This window comes from Ptychodera flava, chromosome 4 (assembly GCF_041260155.1).
Source record: "Ptychodera flava strain L36383 chromosome 4, AS_Pfla_20210202, whole genome shotgun sequence".
NCBI classification, from domain to species: domain Eukaryota; kingdom Metazoa; phylum Hemichordata; class Enteropneusta; family Ptychoderidae; genus Ptychodera; species Ptychodera flava.
The window spans coordinates 19,471,822-19,494,068 of record NC_091931.1 but is presented as its reverse complement, the minus strand read 5'-3'; the positions used below and the strand labels follow the sequence as shown (position 1 = coordinate 19,494,068).

The following is a 22,247-nucleotide window of genomic DNA, read 5'->3' as shown; positions in this document are numbered from 1 at the left end:
GTGTTTTATTCCTTGTAGTTTTCATTCCCCAACCCAGTGCCCTTTTAACGAACCTACATGAAAATGGTTCGTCCCAGTTATCAGATCACCATTGCTGGCTGTAAAACTCGAGATCTCATTACCGCTGTGTTTGTTTGGATTTCATCTTGCTGCTCCAGATAGGAAAGCAGAGTTTGGCTTAGGAAGTTCCCTTGGTATATTGCAATATCCCTAGCTAAATTGGTAGGTAATTACCAACTTGCCCCACCGAAGAATAATGGCACTAACTGTAAGACTCTCGGTTATAAATATAAACAAACTAATGTAATGAAAATAAAGTAGGTCACAGAGGGCACGGTGAGGTGATACTGAAATTTATCAACCTGTATCGTGTCATGTGTCCAGTTGTTGTCAAACCGTATCATGTAACCATAGACAGTAGAGGGGGAAGTCTTCCCTCCTCTACTGTATATGGTGTAACGCTCAACAGTTTTAGGTCACTATGTGACAAAGTTTCACACCATGTTTACAAGTACCGAATTGCCCGTGGGCAGTTCTGTGACCCGAGTTTATAATATGTGTAATATTTTACATTGTTGTTCATGTGTTGGAGTGCAACTTGTGATGCCTATTTTTGTTGCACCGCTGTTCAGGTGACTGGCGGAGTATTACGATAAGGAAGTCTTGTTTTGTTGCAAAAAAACACTCAGAGGTGATCACTGCTGCAACAATGCAAAGACAGCCACCTGTGTGAACAGATGTGTACACATAACAATGAATGTGAGTGGTCTTCAATGGAACAATGATGTTCCACTTTCAGGTTATGACGAACAGGATTTTGGTGTACTGTGTGTCGGCCAACACTGTATTCAAATTAGAGTACAGCCTGAACGACAAGAATAAATCATGCCCTAGACAATTCATAGTATAATGACTTAGTCAATTACAGCATAAGGAAAGGATGTACCTTTGCACTTGAAAAGTGTCACGTCACATGTGCCGTGGTCAACTCTCTTCATGTGACCACGTACTGTGACATGAGATGTCTATGACAAGTTCACATTATCTGTCTGTTCCATTATCACAAGTATCCTTGTGATGTTAGACACTGCATCCGTTACATAGCCAAGTCATGTGATGGTTGTTTTGCATGTGATCAAAGGATATAACATATATTTTCCAACCCTGAGTGAATAATTGCAAGTTATAAGACTGGTTGAGCATTCAGCCGTGCAAAACCATCAAGATGAAATATGTCTGGGTCTTAACCAACATTATGACAGTGCAAAAGCAGTACCGCAGAGACAATATTGCAGTTGCGTGGGACGTAAACAAACTTTGTGTAGGTTGCCATAGATGCTGCAGAGATTAATCACTATTCTGTCCAAGGTATCATGAGAAATGCCCACCAAAACGCTGCATGTGAAAAGGTCATTCAAATATATCACCTAACGATTCAGAAGAAGAAAGATGCAGGCTGGTCAGTGCCATGGTCACAGCGCAGTGTGCCGGGTGCATGGCGCAGCATCAAACGACACATCTCTTGACTTAATTACAGAAAAAAAATTATTGTAAAACAGAACACCTACAGCGGCAAGAGTTACTAGTGATTCAAAATTAGAGTATCACCTACTGGCCCATTCACAGGCAGAATTATTGTCTGTAGTACAGTGAGTACTCATCATCCACGGCCAGCTTAAGTATAAATTACCCCGATGTACAAACCTATGGTTGTTAAAGTTATAAATTAACACATTTTCAAAGTTGGTTTATTTATTCATTTGTTGCAAACACATCCACCAATGAAAGACACTTTTATAATATGCAAGATTTACAATTACTGCTTGGTAAACTCTCACGCTTCATAGTCACATATGCCAGAGAATGAAAAAGTTCCTTGAATAGTTTGACCTTTGACAAATTCAACCCTGTTTCATGCATGTGTTTCATGGTAAAGCTCAGTATGGTGTCATGGCCGGGTTATCAGGAGTTAAAGGATTCAACTATCCACAGAGTACATTTGTCGTATAAACCCTTGATGTTGAAATTGCCTTTCATGCAAAAATATGAGGAGCAAATAAAGAGCAGAACTAGTACATTTCAATGCCAACATATTCAAAGCTCACATCACTGACAGAAAATATGAAGCACGGTGTGCATCGAATCTGGAATTATGGGCAACCCAAATGACCAACAATTTTCTGAATCTAAAAACTCTGTCAAACATTTTAAATCAATCATTTTTTTAATTCATATCCAGTGTTATGTCAATATAGCTGAATTTCCTAAGGTGAAAATGCACAAAATATATGTACTGCACCCTAGTAACAGTAGGATGTCATACTACATGCATAATAATTCAGTATTGGTATTTACATACATACATGGATACGTGTTCGGTGACTACTAACATCAGATGTGTATGGGAACAAAGTTCGCTGTTTGAGTTCCAGAGTGTCATAATTGATCTATTGTATTGTCTGAGTTACAACACAGAAAGAATGAGGACTCAACTATTTATTGGAAACTAGTATACCCCTATCTCCCAGAAAGTCTTAACCCCTAGCTTGTTTCACAAGGCCCCAAGCTACAGTGTAGAGGTTTACCACATGTGCGATTGTGGTGTTTTTACCAAAAAAACTCCACTGGTTAGGTCAGAAGTGAATAAAATAAACAAGGAATGCTTTTAAAAGTGAATATATAAAGAAAGAAAACTTTTTTATCGGGATGAAATAGTGAACAAGGCTGGAATATGCAAAGATCTAGGCAGCCATAGCCATGAGAACATGAGAACAGATGGCAGAAGCGTCATTATATGTCTTGAGAAAGTCTCCATGAAAGGTGACATAAATGCGACGAAATTAGATGCTACTAACATTTTGCTCTTTTTTAATGAAAGTACAATTACGATAATGGGCAACGCTAGCAACTTCAATACTGCCTACAATAAATCAAATGTCAAGGTTCTATGTGCAAACTTAAAAGTGAAAGGTACGCTTGTTTTGCACCAGAAGTTAACAATGTGCAACCAGGAAGTTATTAGCAAACCATGTGATGTTTGTCACCACTGCAATTTAAGCTTACATGTACACTTGCCTACAAACTTGCAAACACCAGCAAATATCAATAATTTTAACATAATGAATTGTTAAAGTGAATTTCTGCATGACTAATTGAACATTCAATAACGTTAAAATGCATTATGGATATATCCTGAGTACAAAATCCTATTTTTAATGCTGACCCTGGGGGTACCAGCGCCATCCTGGCTACCACTATAGTTATGATACCAAACTTTCATTCATAGCATATGTTATTAAATGTACTAGTATTTACTAGCGTAGGCACAAAATTTACATGTAGAATAACATCAAAGGATGCAATTTATCATTTGTTTCCTTTTGGTTTGACAACAGAAATGTTTTCCTATCTTAAATTTGCCAGTTACAGCCCGTATTACCACTGGGAAATTCAAAACCAGAAGTATCATGAGAGACCAGGTTTGAACTTTAAGTATAACTGCCAAGGTTGACAAGTTCAACGTGCTGTACACAAGTGGGCATGTAATCATCTATTTATCATTCTTTGGTGAGTTATTTTTATTTAAATTCTCTGTATGAGAAAAAGTAGTAAGAATGATAGCACTAACATTACTGTGTAAGTTAGACATACAATTTCTGTGGATATTTTTAGGTGGAATCTTAGAAGGGAAAGACAATATCACATACGACACTAAAATGATCAGCAAATTTTAAAAACTTTCGAACTGTGCTTCTTACCTGCACAGTTGCCAGACTCCAAGGACACTCCTGATGAATTAAAGTTATCACACCATGTACAAGGACAACAACACTGCTCAACACACGGCCTTGCACACGTAATGTTTTTCTATCTCATTTGGCAGTAACAATGAAGTTTTAAGGTACTCCTTATCAATATCATCTGACTTCCCAATTTATTTTTCAATTGTTATTACCTTCTCTGGAATTGTTTGTGTATGATTCATATTTTTGCAACAAGTTATTTACTCTTTGGTCACCCATATCAGCCACAAGATGATTAAATTGCCCTTTTTAATATTACTGTAAATAAGCTGGATACGGTACTGATCAACTTGTTCACTGGTATCAGGCCTGAAACATGTTATGCACCCTACAAAAACCCTGTTTATTTTATGTTTATTTTTATTTTGTGTTTATTTTGTTTCTTTGGAAACTGAAGAAAAGATTGAATGTTTTATTTTTGTCTTTGCATAGGCTTGTGAGATACATCACTGTATTCCTTGAACCACAGACAAGGAGAAACATTTTTTTCTCCTTGTCTGTGCTTGAACAGTACATGAACCACACTACCCTGCAGAAAAAGATGAGCTGGGGGCGGGGGGGGAGGTTCCTGTCTAACTACTCGGTAGTGACCGATTCTGATGGAATACACCAGACTCATCTGAACAGCTTGCATACTTGATTTCCACTCCACTTGAAATGACAGGTGTCTCTCTGCAGCCAGCTGGGGCACCTACATTTTCACTGAATTTGGCAATTCTAAATGAGGGAAACATGAAAACTTCTGTGGATGGGAAAATCAGCGTCAAGTGTTGTAAAGTGAGGTAGATTGCTTGGAACAGATGAGCAAATACATACATAGCATGAGCATGAGTGTCCAGGGATAAATACGTAAATTGGAAAAGTCGTGTGGTGCATATTACTGGTATCTTCTTTCTTTACTAAATTTGAAAGTCGTGTGGTACATATTATCCTGTTTCTATTCTTATTTTGCCATCTAATTTCCTGCTGCCTTCCTGGTGTCAATATTATTCTACTGAATTTGAAAACAAAATCTATGTGGCATCACTAGTAGTCATACAAGTTTACATGAATGTTTCTGCTATTATTTACCCTTTCAATCTAGTTTACCAAATAGTTGGTCTGATTTCATTTACAATATTGTGGGATTCACTGACATCATTTGTACTATATGGCTCAGGGAAACATATCTTTGATTTATTCTTTTAGAGATAAGAAAGCTGACCAAATTATAATACCATGATATTGTGTATGACATCCAGAATGACACCTGACATTAAATGTTTACGGTAGAATGCACCTCGGGGACAGATATTTCGACTCTCAAACTTTTACAATACCGTTATGGGCAACCACTTTTGTGGGTTTATTTTGAAACCCATGGAGTAAATACAGTATTCACCAGCTAATTTTGTGAAAATTGAAAATTATTTTTCACCCAGAGTTAACACAGGGATGGTGGACCATTAAAAGTTCAAGTGTCAGCATTACCAGTGTTTAATCCAGGATGGTATCAACAGGGGGATCCACCACCGAAAATTTTAGGGGGGATTGCACCAGTTCATGTGTTCTAACTGTATCTCTACGGTATTTCATGGGGATGGTCTCCCCTCCACAAATTACTAGGGGTGCCAACATGTCAACAGAGGTGAATCCCCCCATTCCCCTGTCCAGATGAAATACAGCATTACACCGGGTAATTTGTCTCTTGTACCATACTTCATCCGATGATCCCGGATTTTTATTCTGATTTCAAAAGGAATGGTATAAAGTTTCCTGATGGAAAGGCTCATCAAAATGTCATACAAATTTCGAGATGGATACTACGTTAATTAAAGACATTTTCCACATTTCAAACTGAACATAACCTTTGGTAAGAGGTATGTTATGATGCTACACTAAGTATTAAAACAACTTTTACAAGTTCTCTTTCAAAAAATTAACTTCCAGCCATGTTAAATTCAGTACAACTTTTTTCTATCAATGAGGTTGATCACATCTGCATCATGTTATACCATTCCAACTCCATTAAAAAAATTTCAATAACATTTTCGTAGTCTTCATTTTAATCGCCTGTAACAGGCATGCAAAAATCTGGGCATCTCTTGTTTTGCCTGTTTGAGTTTGACCCTACAGTTTGCTTGAAATTCTACCGTCATTATCATGTTAATTATGACAGTCCCAGTTTATGCATACAATGCATAACACACACATGAACGCTGCCATTTAAATTCTAATCACGCTTGTTTCACACTGGTTGACATGTTTCTGAATATACTGAACTGGATAAAGATCCATGGAAAATTAAAGTATGCCAGCTGTACTTGGCTGTTTTAAAAGGGCCTCTAAAAGACTATTGTCTATTGGAGATCATGTTGTGAAAATAACAGGTCGGTTACTAATAACTCAACAGACTTCCAATTCAAAAATACCATGATAACATTTTGATGAAAACAAAATAAAACAAAATTGTTTGTTTTCACCATGAAAAGGTTTCATCAGTACAAAACACATGGCAGAAAAAAAACTGACCCACAAGCAGGAATTCTTAGAAAAGATGACTTGGTTGACCACTGTAAAAGTTTGTCCTGAAGCTCCAAGATCACATTGACAAAATATTTACATTTGATGATCAAATTGACTGGTTATACGCAAGGAAGTTTATATATAGTATCTGATATTTCTCATGGGGTTCTTTTTTGTTATCAACTTGTTATCTGCCTTCACTGGCTAGCCTTTATATATATTCAGACCTAATGTTGTTTACTTAATTGGAACTCTGCATGATTAAGCTAATCTTGCCATTAATACTTCCCCCTTGGGTTTACAGGTCACAAATATGACAATTGTTTGATAATTACCAAATGTACTCCCCCCCCCAACAGGTGTTCATTAAGTTTTGCTGTTACGTAACATCACCTGATATATTGATATCCATCTGAACATGGTTACTCTACCCAAAAACAGTGATCTGAAGGATAACTGTCTTTTAATCGTGAATGTTATCACTCGTATATGATATTCACATCAAAATCATCCTTATGCACAATTTGTTATTCATCCTCTACGAATCCTGCATTTTTAAAAGATTTTTTGGATTTTCTTCCCTCAAGCCTTCATTTAATGCACTCCACTTTACCCCTTGCACGAGACAGCCATGTGTGGTATGAATAAAATGCACAGACTGTACTATGCCCATCTCTTCCTGGTTTGCATATTTGTGCATACTGTATTGGGAAGAGCATCTCGTTAACAACTTTTCTGCGAAAAGTGTTAATTTATTCCTCCTCCAAACATAAGGATGGCTATTATCTAAGTATTTCATTACTGGTAGCACAGACGGTCTGGTATTTATCTGTTCGTTCCCTTTGCCACTTCGGGATGACAATGTCCGAATTGCTTCTTTATTTGGAAAGCTCGTATTCGACGAACGATGGTGGCTGTTCCGATTTATAGGACCAACCACCAGATAATATGAACTTGCTGGGGTACGGAGGAAGGTGTGCGGCTGGCGTGCATGTCAATAGTTTTTAAACAATCTGGCCATCTGACCTTTGTATCACAAGAATACGTGAGGACTTAGATAATGAAGCCATTAGAAAATTCTCCAAAACCAGTGACAAAAATTACAGAATTTCACTCCCTGAGCTAAAACACAAAAACAGATCGGATGATGACGAGAAAATATTATTTTAGAGTAATTCCAATCGTGTGCAGCATGTTTCTGCTGACATAAGTAGAAAATGAATGAGCCATCCAGAACCCTGTCAGATCCTATCATCAATATGGCGACCTTTCGTGTCTGACGCCATTGTGCCCGCTGTCGAAAGTTCGCTATTTCTGATCACTTTGTACGGAATATGGTTTAAAATCGATACGAATTCAAGCTGAAGGAAATTTTCCATCAGATTAACCACCTACTCACGTCCACCAACAAGTCTGGCGGACGAAAAGACTTGATCGAGTACGTAAACAATGGGATAGAGAAATTTTCTACAGCGACCGCTTGTGTCGGGTTTACAGCACGAAAAGCTCAAAATTACAGGACCCAGAAACAACAATGTGTCGTGAAAATTTCACGAAAATTCCTCGAAGAACAATCCTTGACAAGTGAATAATCTCCAACGTGTTAGAATCGCGACACACAGTCGTTGAAACGAAGTCAAAATTGACAACTGTCTCTATGGTTGACTTGCAGAGTCATAACCAACGACATGGCGCCCAGTGATTTGCAGTCACCATGCATTCGCGATTTTTCCAGTCGCATGTCACGGCAATCCATTTCGTCGTCCACACTTACCTGTTTTTAGACGAAGACATACTGTAGGGTATCCGTACTTGCAATCCTATCCAGAAGAGTAGAGATTTATCAATAATTCGGTCAGAAGTCCGCGATTTGTTGAACCCTACATGAAGGGTTCAAACGGGTTTTTTACATCTTCAGTTCACAAGTCCGTCCAATTGTCACCCAATCCAGGCTGAATTTTCGCAAAATATCCGTCAATATCCACACAGTTAAGTAGGTTCACCAGTGGAGTAAGTCCATTTGGGAAGTTCCGACCTCTATCAGTCCAAATTTAGGCCGATGATACCGAAAAAACGATGGGTATTTCCCCGCGAGAAAGCCTGTTTAGTTAGCCATTCCAACTAAAAAACGATGACTGACGATGTGGTGACTGAGTGAGCTGAAGCGAAAGGAGGCTTTCCCAGATCAGATTAGTACAGCTTCCTGTCAACTAAATTAGTCGATGGCACTCTGGATAAAATCCACCACTAGTTAGTGGTTTAAAATATGTACAAAAAGTACAACCAAAGTATTTGTCCCGAGAAAATCAGAGACATTCAGGGCGAGGGAACGGAAACCATACTCGGAGTTGAACTCAATATTTGCATAAATTATGATAATTTGCTACATTGTTTCACAACTTTGAGTTGACTTGTGTCACTTTTTCATAATGTTTTGTCGGTTGAAAGTCGTTTCATCCTTCAATAACGTTGAATTAATTAATACTTATTTATACATAGAAAAGATGCATTTATATGTCGTGACTGAATGATCGAACGTAAAGATATACAGATATCCGATGAAACTTTGTCGACCACACAGCCTGGTGCGCCCCCATCAGTATGTACAGTGTACATGTGTTTCCCTTCCAAATCTGAATAGACGCGAGTAGTGAGGAGATCTACATGTAATCTAACCAAGAATCTTTAAATTTGGTCTACATACCAAAAAATTACGCCATCTTGCTTTCTAGTATTTTACAGTTAACGATGTTAACGCGGCAAATGTCACTCATTCACGTCATTCTAATGCGAACCCTCACAACGTGTCACGTAATAATGGAATGTCCCAGAATGAAATAACCCAATAAAGTGACTTGGCGGCAACTTTGATCGAATACGAGCATTGACCTTGGGGCAGTGACCTTGCTGCTCAGGTCGATGGTGTGCACGTACTCTCAACCCCATAAAAAAATGTTTTTGATATATTTACCCCTTTGCATGTGAAATCGGTAACGAATATAGAAAGCGTGGAAGTGAATTTGTAATACTAAAACGTGAAACCATTCAGACTGATACAGAAGGAAATAAAATATTTAAAGAGCCAGGTATTTAGGTGGACAGCCTCAAAAGGCAAAGTGTGTATTCGAAGCTGCAAAATTACGGTTGTTGTCTTTCCATTATTTTTAATTGTTTTGCCTAGTTTATTATATTTCTTCGTTCTCACAATTTTTGAATGATTTTTTTTACCATGGCCTCGGTGTATTATCTTTTATATTTCCCTTCCAAATGACAATAATTTCAATTTTTATGAAATTTGATATCTTTAGTATTTGCACCCTTGTTTTAACCCCCTCATTGTGGTTTAATCTTCCTTGTTACAGTGTATTGCAGTCGGGTTTTCTATGTTTCTATCAATTTCATCTCTCCCAATTATGTGTGTTTGCATCAAATTTGTCAATCACCCACTGTCAACCCATAGTAAGCTTTATTAAATTATGAAGATAGTTCTTTCTGAAGGACTGCAAAGTCAAATAAAATATTTTCTTGAGATTCTTGTTTTTATCATATCAATTTTTTGTGTAGAATAAAATACCGAACTCCAAAGTGTGCATCCTATAGTTCAGGCCCAACAGGTTTTTTGATTGTCTGTTGTACTTTATGCGTGCACCTGAACCTTGCGCTGAAATGCTATGTGAAAAGTCCTGCTGCTATATTAACACTTTAATCATTTTATCTTCACTTTATCCCTGATTTTACAAAAACATAAACTTATTTACTAAAAAGTCACACTACAGCGAACAAATCTTGGTTTTTCTTGATTGGTAAAAAAATATAGCAACACATAAATTGCCCCAGCCAGAACAATGTGAATCACTTTCAGCATTTGTCATAAAGAGTGTACCAAGTCAGTGACTGTGATAATGACATTTCTATGCAATAAACTTGGAAATCCAATTCAATTATTCCTGAGGTCTCCTTTAGCATTGGACTTCTATCCTCAACCTTTAAGATCTTAACCACACATAAAGCAATACCATATATTGATGTGGTGTTGGCCAAAGTAGTTGGACTCACAATGGGGGTAAAAATGGAGGGGGGGGGGGGGGGGGAGCAAAATGGGTAAAGTAAGTAAGTGTCCCACTCCCTTATTTAAGTCACTCAACAGTACTAGTATTACTGACATCTTTGCCAATTCAATGCAAACAAATATCTTTGTGGTCTTGCCTGTGTGATTTTTTATCTTTCTGTTGTATGTTTCTTGTATGTAGTTTCTTCATTTTCAATTTTGTCTTTTAATAGATTTATATTTTTATTTCATTTTTTTACTTGTCTGCAAGTGGCTGCCAGCTGGCGCTGTGGACGAGAATAAAAATATAATAAAATAAAATAAAATAAAATAAAAATAAAATAAGAAAATTGAGAGGCAAGAATGTACGTACCAGTTGTTCACAGACAGGATTCAGTCACAAAAACTAAACAGAGACAACTTTTTGGGCTGTGGATGGGTGGAAAATGTGCAAGACAAACAAAGATCATGTTTGTGACATGCTGCCAAGATCTATTTCACTCACTGTATGCAAATTCGCAATAACTACGTGCTGTGGTTTTACACCAAAGGAAACTGTTTACTGGTATATGCATGATTATCAGTGATGACAGAATTACGGTTAGATTTGTTCTGGCATATTTCAAGGGTAGGTATGACATAGGGATGGGGAATGGAAACCACGCCAAGGACTACTGAAAACCAGCGGTGGATGGGGAAAATCTGGCAGTTTACAACTGAATCCCTCTGTGAACCCTGAAAAAACCCACAGTTGACAACTAAAAGTGTCAAGTGGCCATACAAGGAGTTTTTCAAAATGGTGACACCTGTGTTCGATAAAAATTTCACGCTCGGTATGTGTTTATCACCAAAAAACTACTTCTATGCCTAAATAACCCAAAGCCAATGACGCAATGTTTTGAAACTACCTACACCAAGTTTCTTCAGGGCATGTCATAATTTCACAAAGAAATTTGACATGGATATTCTCGAATCATTTTCTCATTGGCAAGGGCATATTTGAGGCAAAGAATTCAATGTTTACTTTAGTTTTGCTATGATAAAACACTTACCTATCGAGAAATTCCCATAGAAAGCAGGTGTTGCCATCTTTAAAACAACTGCCCTCATGTGACCATCTGACACTATTTAGTGGTCAACTATAGGGTTTTTCAGGGTTCGCTGTGGGATCCAGTTGTCAATTTACGGGATTTTTTTGGTTTCCATTCACCACCCCTATTTAATGCCTACCTCTGATATTGGTTGTCCAGCAACTTTCAGTAGATTAAACTTCTGACAACCAATTTCAGCAGTTTATCATGTTCGAGGAAGTTCAAACCACAATTTTGTCATCAGATTTTTGTACTTCAGAATCTGAACTTTTGTTTAGTACAGGAAGGTTAGTTTGAGGTCAGAGATTAGGCTAGCAAGGCTGAGGGATTAGGGATGACTGACAGTTGTGGAGGAAAATGCAAAAACATGACTGGAGTTATCACATACTGGCGAAGAAAGGGGAGCGTAATATTAGAAGTGAAAGCTTCCGTCTTGCCATTTTCATTTCTGGTGATGGAGTGCTACAGATGCAACCTATGCACCAAGTGTGGCCATCCTCATCTAACTGACAAAACATCTATCCAACTGAAATAGGTGGGAGGAGTGGGGTTGCTAGGAATAAATGGTTATTAGAATCCCTCAAAAAGAGACCTTTCATTTATTACCAGGGAAGCTATGCTGAATGAAATCTGAGGTACCGGGGTAGTCCATCATGTAAAATGTGACCCTCCCGAAAGGGCAGCCTTGAAAAAATTACCCTCCTCCAATGCCTTGTGCGCATGTCCTTCATAATAACCAAAAGCTCAATTACAACGCTTCGGTGGAGCAAAATCTTTGTGAGTATTTCAAAACTTGTCAGCTTTGAAAGAACACAAATCACGCATTTGGGGCACTTTTGGATACTAAGTATGGTACCTTTAATGTCTTGGTGAAAATTCCATGTATTTTCTCACAATGAAACAAAATATGAAAAGATAACATTTTTCCATGGACTCTATACAAACGACTTTCCACAGAGTTAGCCAGAGGGCAGTGTTAACATGCGAGTAAAGTTTCTAACGAAAGTAGCCAGCGCACGTTGAGAGAAAGTAAGCTCTAAACATTACCATGTACAAGTTCATACACTCTTGCACACAGGAAAATAAAACAAGCCTACCGAAAACTGTTGTTCATCAATAAAACAATGCAATAATTTTCCCGTTACTTTGAAAAAAAAAATCACACAGTGATTGATATGTAGTTAAAAATATGTCTTCCACATGATTTTTCAAGTGTGAAAAATAGTCTCTACTATATACAACACTGACATTTAATATTGGAACATGGTAGATGCTAAAGACTCAAAAGAAAAACTATTCCGCAACAATTGATCATCTCACAAAATACGTTATAAAGTTCATACTTGCTATTTGACTATCAGTTACATAAAAAGTACGCAATACTTCGAGAAATCTATAAAGGTATACTGTCACCTGTTCCAATTTTGCCACAGTTACCATGGAAAGAGAAAACTAACCAATCACACATTTTAAGCGGGTGGCTGCTTTTTAAAAACAGTGCCCTCACATGCCCCTTTGACCATATATGGGCATATTTAGATTACGGCGACTGTATACCTTCAACACATTAGTGAAAGAATCATGGCTACATGACAGATTATATCTATGTGTCCTACACGTTTCCTTCAGGGCTTTGTACAGAATGATGATGAGAAATCTCACCATGCGGTGTCAGGGTTTGACAGTAATGGGAGCATGATCTCTCTTAGTAAAACACTAAAATGAAAAGTGCACTTGCAATAAGTAAAGCTGTGTAACAAATGTAAAAGTTTTCCTTGGAGGGCAGCAAGAGCTCATTTTTGAAACACTCTGCGAGAACACAGGTGATAGGGTGGCAGTCAAAGTTAAGATACTATGAATGTATCATGTGAAATATGTACAGGTTTGATGGCTACTGACGGCATGGAGTCTTTGGGATTGACAGAATTACTCGTAACAATAACAATAAAAGTAACATTCACCAAGTATAGAAGAGAAAAGAATTTTTTAAATGGACTGAAGATTTAAAAATTGATGGTCAGCAAGTTCTGTCTGAAGTTGAACAAATCTGCATGGGTGCTGCCATATTAGGATGTACAACCCAAACACCATGCTTATTGGATTGAAATGCCATGGTATCTCTGTAAAGTTGACACAACGATGGGAACAGTTTTATTGGACCTACATCAGATAATCACTGGGCTCCAAGGGATCCAAAAAGCAAAACATCAAAGCCACTATCAATACTTTTTGAGTAAAATGTTCACACACAGCAGAGGTGAGCTGACACCCAGATCAACAGACAGCTAGAGTTGGTGCACACACCATCTGAACAGTTGAGATAGCTAGCGCCCCCCCCCCCCCCCCCCCCCCCGATGTATCAAAGGTATTGCTGTCATCATCTTGAAAAACCAATGAAATATTTCATGACCACCATTAAATTCATTGATTAATGTGGACAGAATCTGCGCAGTTGTCACAGAGGTTTTTTCTTAGTGGTTGTACGCATTACAGTGGTCACAGGCGTATATTACAAGGAATGAGAACTTTTTGATTTTCGTCTCATTCATCCACCAGGATTTCAGTCTGCTTCATTATGCATGTCTTTATGACAACTGACTTGCCAGTACAGCCTGTGAAAGCGATGTTCATTGTTAAGGTTGACAAACCAACGTATATTTAGACAGAAATTCAACTGCATCTGATAATAACTAATAGTGACAGATCTGCAGGCTGTGTTGACATGCCAAATACTTGGTATTTCAACACGCTGCAGGGTGTTAAGAAACTTCAGTTCCTGATTTTGACTTAAAACCTGTTCTGGTTGTGTCAGGCATGTACCAAACTCATTTCACTGATGTGATTGGCTGTGTCAATCTTGTCAATCAAAGATTCTTACCTATAATTGACAAGATCATCAAACCAACCAGATACACTATTTGAAAGACACTCACTCTGGATACAAAAAGTACTTTTGTCTTCATTTAAAGGGATACAGTCGTCGGAACAGCGCTCAAAGGTCGTATGGGACCCATACAACCAATGTAAACACTGTAACCACGGTACGATGGTGATTGATGAAAGTTAAAACATGTCTGTCATAATCTACATCGTATAATTTATGCAGCTATGATGATGAGGTGCATCTAGATATCGTGCACGAAATACATTATTGGTAAACAAGAAACTCGCACAGGCACAGTTCCCATGACTTTTTCTCTTTAAATGAAACTATTGTCTAAACAGCTACAAAACTAAGATTTCCAAGTTGCTGAACATATGCAAAATTGACATGATTGAATGAAATATTCCTATAAATCTACCCCTTGTCTGTAAAACTAAGAATTCTTAACTGAAACATCATTTGAAATTGAACAACTGTTCAGAATGTAAAATATTCTACTATGTAAGAGAGAGGAAAATTATCCTCGGAAACATGAATTTTTCTCATTGATCAAAAGTTTGACCCTTGAGAGAAAACAGCAAACACTGTCATACTGTGGTTTGACCAGGTCATGTATACAGTTCAGAGCCTCTTCCCAGGCGGACACTGCCTTGTTGAACAACATCATGTAAAAGCCGTGGTAGACAGTGTTGCGTAAGGATTTAATTATGCGTTTCAGTCTTTGTCCCAATTCGTTTTGATGACATCGCAGAAAAGGAGGGCAAGTCACATCATTTGTATAAGATGTGGGGGCAATCGCCAGCTCATTTTCATTTCAGAAACAACTTCAGAAATCACAGACATGGAAGTGCACTTTGTTGAGAAAAGGATGCTGGCGGCTTATTTGCAGAAGTATAGCCCACTTAGGTTGAAGAGAGAACACGTTTTCAAAGAGACCCACCTGAGAATGTACAGAATTGAACACAGTCAGCGGTTGCATGTGAATATCTGTGTCATTGAGGACTGCACTTCAATTAATCAAAAGAAGCAAATTGTCAATGTACACATTCTGATGGTCTGAAGGCTAAATTGTCAGTACATTGTCCTAAACAAGTGAGAACAACATCTCAGGTATATATGAACTGTGGACAGATAATCAGTGTTCAAAAATGTTGACATTGATTTCAGCAGCATGTTGCTGTACACAAACTTGAAAATTGATGTTCAAAAATGTTTGTCAAAGCATACCGGAACCAAAACAAGTATAGATTGTAAAGTTCTCATGAACTGTGGCTTGGACCTTGTCAGTGTGAGGCAGATTTTTGGGTGTTCCATCTTACAACATACTCATAATTTAGAACTGTCGGGGGAGAGGGTAAACATCACTATGCATACACTGATCTGGACTGTGTAAGTAAAACTATTGAAAATACACTGCCAAGGTGGACAGAGTTAGAGACATCTGTACTATGAACGCAATATACCTGAAATGTACTTGTTGTGTTGCAAATAGAAACCAATATATCGGTACTACCCTCGGGTTCAATTCAAAACTTTACAAGCAAGGTGAGAGGTACAGAACATAAACAACTACTCTGTGTATGGCTAATGAGACTGGACTGTACATAGACAAATGGCCAGAACAAAACACCCTCTGAGTGAATATGACCATGCTTCCAACATTACTGTAAAGGGTTCAAAACATTTCATCTTACATGTACTGATACTGGGTTAATCTAGGATAATTCCTAGAAATGTCATAACTGACTGAAAAAAAACAATATTGGAAGTGTTTGTTTGACAGAAGGCAAACTGCCCATGGTGAAATTCCAGTGCATTGAGAATTGCATGCATTGGACAGATGTCTGGGAGGGTTTAACGAATGGAAAATGTACATAAGGGTGCCATGAATAGCTAACAATATTTTAAAGACCTCATCATGGTCTTCAAGTTTATATTACAGTGTGAAGGATGAACCAGCAGCAATGTTGCAAACAGCTCACTTCCTTCATCAGAATCAGCCAATAAAATTACAGCATTCTTGTGAATTGCAATCATGAGGATCGGACCCCATTTCATTTCATCGCAAATGAGAATAAACTGACCGCAACAGCTACAACGTGACCAGCTAGGAATTGCTCATTACTTCATCATCATCAATCACTGAACTCTTCAAATTGATTCATTAGTGGTTCATTGGAAAGCTGACGTAAACAATTATGTCGATTACGTGGTTTGTGAAGTTTAAGTTAGAGAGTGACATTTATAATTTGCAATCTATGCTAAAGTTAATCACAAGCAAGTGTCAAAAATTGACTACAATTTTTCGTTATTTCAAACTTGAATTGAAATTTCCCCTTTCTGTACAAAGTTACAATGGGAGACTTGAACTCTGCATCACTATTATGCAAGTCAACAGTCTCGTGTTAAGAGACGATTACATTGTTTTGTTTTGTACTACTTTTTCATTATGGCTTAATGAGAGTATCCTTTTCTGAATTGTCAAAAAAAACACATACAATAACGAGTAATGAAAAAAAAGGAAAAAATGTGTTGCTAATTAATACACAACAGTAAACTAGCAAACTTTTGTCTTTTATACCCAAAAAAATTAAGATCTACTAAGAATGGAATGATTCTATACAATTTGGCAATAGGTTTGCTTTCGATAAAAACTGTACTTTTTCATTGCCATACAAAAGCTGGGCTACCAAATCTGATGCACATATCGACTTCATATTCTCAAAAAATCCACATCAAAGAGTAACAGTAGTCAGTTGAAACAGTTTCTTTTTTACAAAAACTTTGCAGTTTTGACACTGCGAATGCCGTCACATCAAAAGAATTCATCTTATTCAGATTCAAAAACCAAATGTGATATCTTCCAAAAAACACCACATATTTCTGTCTGTCTCTTCTTCTCCTGTCATGATCAAGTGACAGTCAAAGTATGTGGAAAGTTATCACTGTGAATATGCCTTGCATATAGTGGACATGTCCTGATCTCCATAGCCCAGTGCTTTAGCCTTCTTGTACATCTGTTAAGACAGAAAAAATCCACACAATATTAGATGTACATTCAGAACAAATAAGGCAGAGCTCCCTACTTGAACAGATGAACTACTTAAAACGTAACAGTACAGAGTATTAGAAAGGCCTTGGGACAATATCACATCTTTTACACTTGTTTCTACCAATGATTGGAATTCTGCATCTGATATGGAATTGCCAGTTTATCTTCACATTCTTTTAACCACTGTTTTCTGTGGTAGGGTCTGAGAATACCATTTAAAGAAAGTGAGGTTCACTATTATTATTGCATGTGTTCCAGTCTTCTCCCCAAAGCATGAAAACAGATTGGCTACTACTCGTGAACTTTGGTAAAACAACGGAAATTCATTGGCATAGCAATTATTTATATTGTTATGCAAATAAGCCGACATGCTATCACAGATTCATGGGGAGAACAATGGTGCAAATATAAACATAAACATTTGTGCATGTATTGATTTGCAGGCAACACCTATCAGAGACAGGCTAGATGAACGAAATGATGGTACATGAGGTACGTCATATTAGAGCTGAACATTATCCACAAGGCAAAACACCCTCTGACAACCAATCACCACCATAGGATAGAACTCTGCACAAAATCTTGCTGTATACAAAAAGACATGGCACTTGCATAGTTCTTGTCTGGTATCTAATTAGTACAATATGGCAAGTTCTAGTTCAAATCACAGACAGCAGATCATCATACCAGCTGACATTGACATTCACCTTGCATTCTTTGTGATAACTTACCTCATTTACAGCTGCTGCTACTGGTAACTGTTGGGAGTACTCATCGCCCATTGCCAGCACTAATCTCATATCTTTCTGCATGTTCTTCAGGCACGCAGTCAGTGGATGGTCATCTGCAAGCATGGCTGCCATGTTTGAACAAAAACAAAGCAATGTATGAAGAGAGTATGATACAACAAGAACTGATATGAGATAGCCTGAATTTTCAGAACGAATAAATTTGGGGTACAACTGTAAATATTTGAACAAGTACCAAGCCCTAGCTATCAGTATTGGCCTTTACCTAGACTGGTAACAAATGTGTGAATTAGTTATGCTTTTCAAAACTTTTTCAAGATGGAGGTAAATTGCAATAAATCAGTTGGCTGAGAAAAGTGAGGAAGGTACCAGTACTGAAGATGTATCAATATTCATGGATAAGATAATTCATCTTGTACAATGGCCACAATTATAGGACAGCCTGTCATGTTGGTTGGCTACATGATGAATACTTGGCAGAGCAGTAAACTATCTGTGCTTGTGACCACATCTCAACTCACTCAGTTTTAACAATGTAAACCTGCTCTACAGATGCAGATTCTACATATGATATATGACACGCACTGCGATTAGGTGTGTTAAGCTCAAACACAATTTTCACTATTACGCACATATTTGCACTATCTACATGCTACAGCTACTCCATGGAACAATTTTTATATATGATAATTAATCACCATTCATTTTTTCTTTTTTATTCAATGACCTATCAGCAGTGTAAATATCTTAGTGTGTTGAGACATTACCACTCAGACGTTTCCTACCCACCAATATTGGGTCTAAAGTTAGGTGATGGAGGATCACAATAAGTTAGAGCAGTGGATAACCTGTCAAGGGCATGACTGTCCTAGAACCCTTCCACCAACCTTTTACTGAGCAAGTTATTGCATTTAGGGGAAGTTCAAACCATAATTTTGACATCTGATTTTCCAAACTTTTGCTCACAGGAGGGAGTTTGAGGCAAAATGTGTGTTTTGTTTGCCATGCTCAGACTTCAATTATCTACAGTTCCTTACTTAGGTAGATCAAACGCAATTGATTGTGGAAGGTATGAAGCCTACAACAACACTTGTTGTTTCAAATGTACCAAATATTTTGCGAAAAGTTCCAGGCCGTAATGATTGTTCCCTTTGTTCACAGACAGATCACCCTATCATTGTTCCTACCTCTTCCTTTGTTTTTCACCAGAGGATCCAGGATCAGCCCAGTCGTCAAAATGTTCAACATGACACTGCAGTCCAAGCCTGCCCTCTCTGCCAAAGCCATGCTTTCTGCCATGGACGCTGTCACTGATCCAATCAGAAGATTGATGGCTAGTTTCATCTGGATTGCTGTGCCAACTTCACCTGGATATTATACAAAAGTGGACATTGTGAAGGATGCAGTGTTCACAACATACATACACTAAGCGTTTGTCAATATATCTTTCACCACAGAGAGGTTGGTTTTTGATACAAGTCCAATCTTCTCATTGACACAAATGTACGTGTGTAATTATAGGTACTGTTCATCAGTGCTTTGGTTGTCCAGTATTTTAAGTAAGAACTCAATTGAAAATGGTCTTCAGCATGTATTTGAGTGTCTAAATGCTGAGTAGTGCATGTACATGATTGCGTTCTTGGCTAAAAAGAATGACACTAACATGACAAACTCAATAATAACAGCAAAGTATATCACCAAACACAGATGTAGCTATTAGTTTCTCAATCTATACTTTGCAGTATTTTCGTATTTTTGTGATAACCTAGTTACTGTACATCTAACATTCACCATGGGACATTAATAGACTGTTGGCAATTTTGATACAAGTCATACAATTTTCCTCCCGTACACAGCACAAACAAGGACTTGCATGTCGCAGCATGTGAAACTACATTGAGGAATGTGAAACAATCCTGGCTATCATCTAATGGATCATTCATTTCAAACAGTCAAGAGTGACACTGAAGATAAATCCACAAAAGGCATTGTGACTGGGGGCAACTGGAGATACAAGTAGTCAATGTCATGGAATGATTGTTCTGTACAAAGTTTGAAGTGCCTGTCGAATTCTATTTTTCTCAACGTCAGATGGTAATAATAAAGTCCTTTGTTGTGCCAGAAAATACGTTTATTACATGCCTCGATGTGAGTGCAAATCAGTGCATTGACCCTTTTCCTGCCAAGTCGGTGAAAATCCGCTCGGAATTCGGTGTAGGCAGAATCTGAGTAGCCAAGGCCGTTATCCTGCCAAGGCGGTGGAAATCGGGCTACTTTTCAGTACCCCCTTTCCTGCCTAGTCGACGGCACTACGTGTAGCCTACACTTGCTCACGCTAGGGGTTGTTCGAGGACAGGTTTCGGGCAATCGGCGTTTGCTCTCAAAATGGGTTCACAGGGAGTCGATAGACAGGGAAAGGTGCAGAAACCTGTCCGCCAGTCCCCCACACCCGAGGGGGGCTGGGTTTTTTTTACCGCTTTTTAGCGGACTTGGCAGGATAGCATGGTGACGTTTTCTGGCGGAGTTGGACTTACTTGGCTGCCTGGCACTATAGAGATTGCTGCCAAACTTGACCAACTCGGCAATGCTAATCTAGAAGGCTACCTCTTGAAAACGACTTGGCAGATGGTGCCGATGGTGCGAGACAAAAGTCACTTATTCAGTTGTGCGTGACTGAAAATGAGAACGTATTTTTGACGGGACGGCTCGACTTGTTCCTCCGATGGAACGGATATGAACGACTCAGAAATACCATTACAAACTGGTGTCCGACGTATTAAGCTGGGCTTAAAGCCAGGCAACGTCCTTCACCGCCTTGGCCATGCCATTCAATGGACGTGGCTTTGGATTTTTTATTTATTCCATCGTCCGAAGTATTGGCTCTGGTTTGCAGGCAAACGTATCCTCTTGCCGACGCATTGGTAACTACGTACGCTGTTTGCGTACGGAGAATTCAAAAGGGGACATGAGGTCAATGCTACGGGGATACCGCCTGCACTTAGCAGGGACTGCCTTTGTTATGCAAACCAGCTAGCTGTAAAATGGCCGCCAGGCATGTGGAGACGTTGATGGCTAGAACAATGGAAGCATATTGCGTTGTACCGTGCATCGCAAAAGTGAGACTGACGACTTGGGTGTAGTGACTGTTTATCACTGGTTAGCTGCAGCCCAAGCCATGACGGTACAAACCCGTACCTGACTGAGGACCGCTCGATTAAGTCGGCAATGAACGGTAACACTCGTAAGCCAACTCCCAAACGAGCTGGCTAAACTACGTGGAAGCTGTGCTTCCATGGCTCAGCCATGCCGTTAATACAACGGCAAAAACGTAGTTTTTGTGCTACACTGCCAAGTCGTTGAAGGTACGTATTCAATTGACCCTACCCTGGGGAAACAGGACAGGTTTGCCGGTGCTGCTGCACCCCTAGCACGACCCCCAGGGTCTCTGACTAACAGACGAGCGAGGTGATGTTTGTGCCTAGCGGACGTGCGCAATACTGAAGGAGTTTATTTCCGAAAAAATAAGCATGAAACGGCAATAAAATGACGCACCCCCTGGGGCAAACAAAGCCGGTGACCTCAATTTTTTTCTGCAGTAACCCTTGAGCACCTTCCCCTGTCTACAGGCATGTAGAAATTATCAAAGTTTAACACGTATAAGTAGAGCGCTAAAACTACCTTGAAAATGGCGATTTCTGCCAAAATGCCTGGCAGGATAACGTGCAGGAGAGCCAATCTTTTGCAGGCACATATTATGGGGCCGTTTTCTATGGACTTGGCAGGATAACGGACAAGGGCGCTTGGCAGAAAAAGGGTTAATGTGAATAGGAACATCAGGGCAATAGCAGGCAGTGTGAACGATGTATGGACCAGTTTCCATTGTTACCCAGTCCAGTAAAGCCCTTTGACGTTTTCAACATCAAAGTAGACACTTTACCCTAATGTTAATTATCTTATGCGTGCACTACTATTTTGACTTTCGTTCAAATCTATTTGATGCAGGTCGATAATGGTATACTTGTTTGCATGTAACTAAATGTCACATAGCTTTAACTGTGAAGAGGCATGTAATGAAATATTACTGCCTGAATACATGGATTTATGTGCCCTCGCAG

At 38.6% G+C, this 22,247-nt stretch overlaps 2 protein-coding genes across 3 annotated transcripts in view; both read right to left on the bottom strand.

The window, feature by feature from the left end:
* LOC139131114 (AF4/FMR2 family member 4-like) overlaps nt 1–8,680 on the bottom strand; it is a 239,244-nt gene extending 230,564 nt beyond the window's left edge. For both annotated transcript variants that reach the window (XM_070697063.1, XM_070697064.1), the window contains exon 1: nt 8,083–8,680. In XM_070697063.1, coding sequence (XP_070553164.1) covers nt 8,083–8,102 — 20 coding nt within the window. In that variant the 5' untranslated portion in view covers nt 8,103–8,680. The remainder of the gene's footprint in view (nt 1–8,082) is intronic.
* Nucleotides 8,681–12,278: 3,598 nt separating this feature from the next.
* LOC139131113 (uncharacterized) overlaps nt 12,279–22,247 on the bottom strand; it is a 39,057-nt gene continuing 29,088 nt past the window's right edge. Inside the window, exons 12-14 of the mRNA XM_070697062.1 lie at nt 19,320–19,499; nt 18,115–18,239; nt 12,279–17,348 (exon numbers count right to left, since the gene is read on the bottom strand). Of these exons, the coding sequence (XP_070553163.1) occupies nt 17,274–17,348; nt 18,115–18,239; nt 19,320–19,499 (380 nt within the window). The 3' untranslated portion in view covers nt 12,279–17,273. The remainder of the gene's footprint in view (nt 17,349–18,114; nt 18,240–19,319; nt 19,500–22,247) is intronic.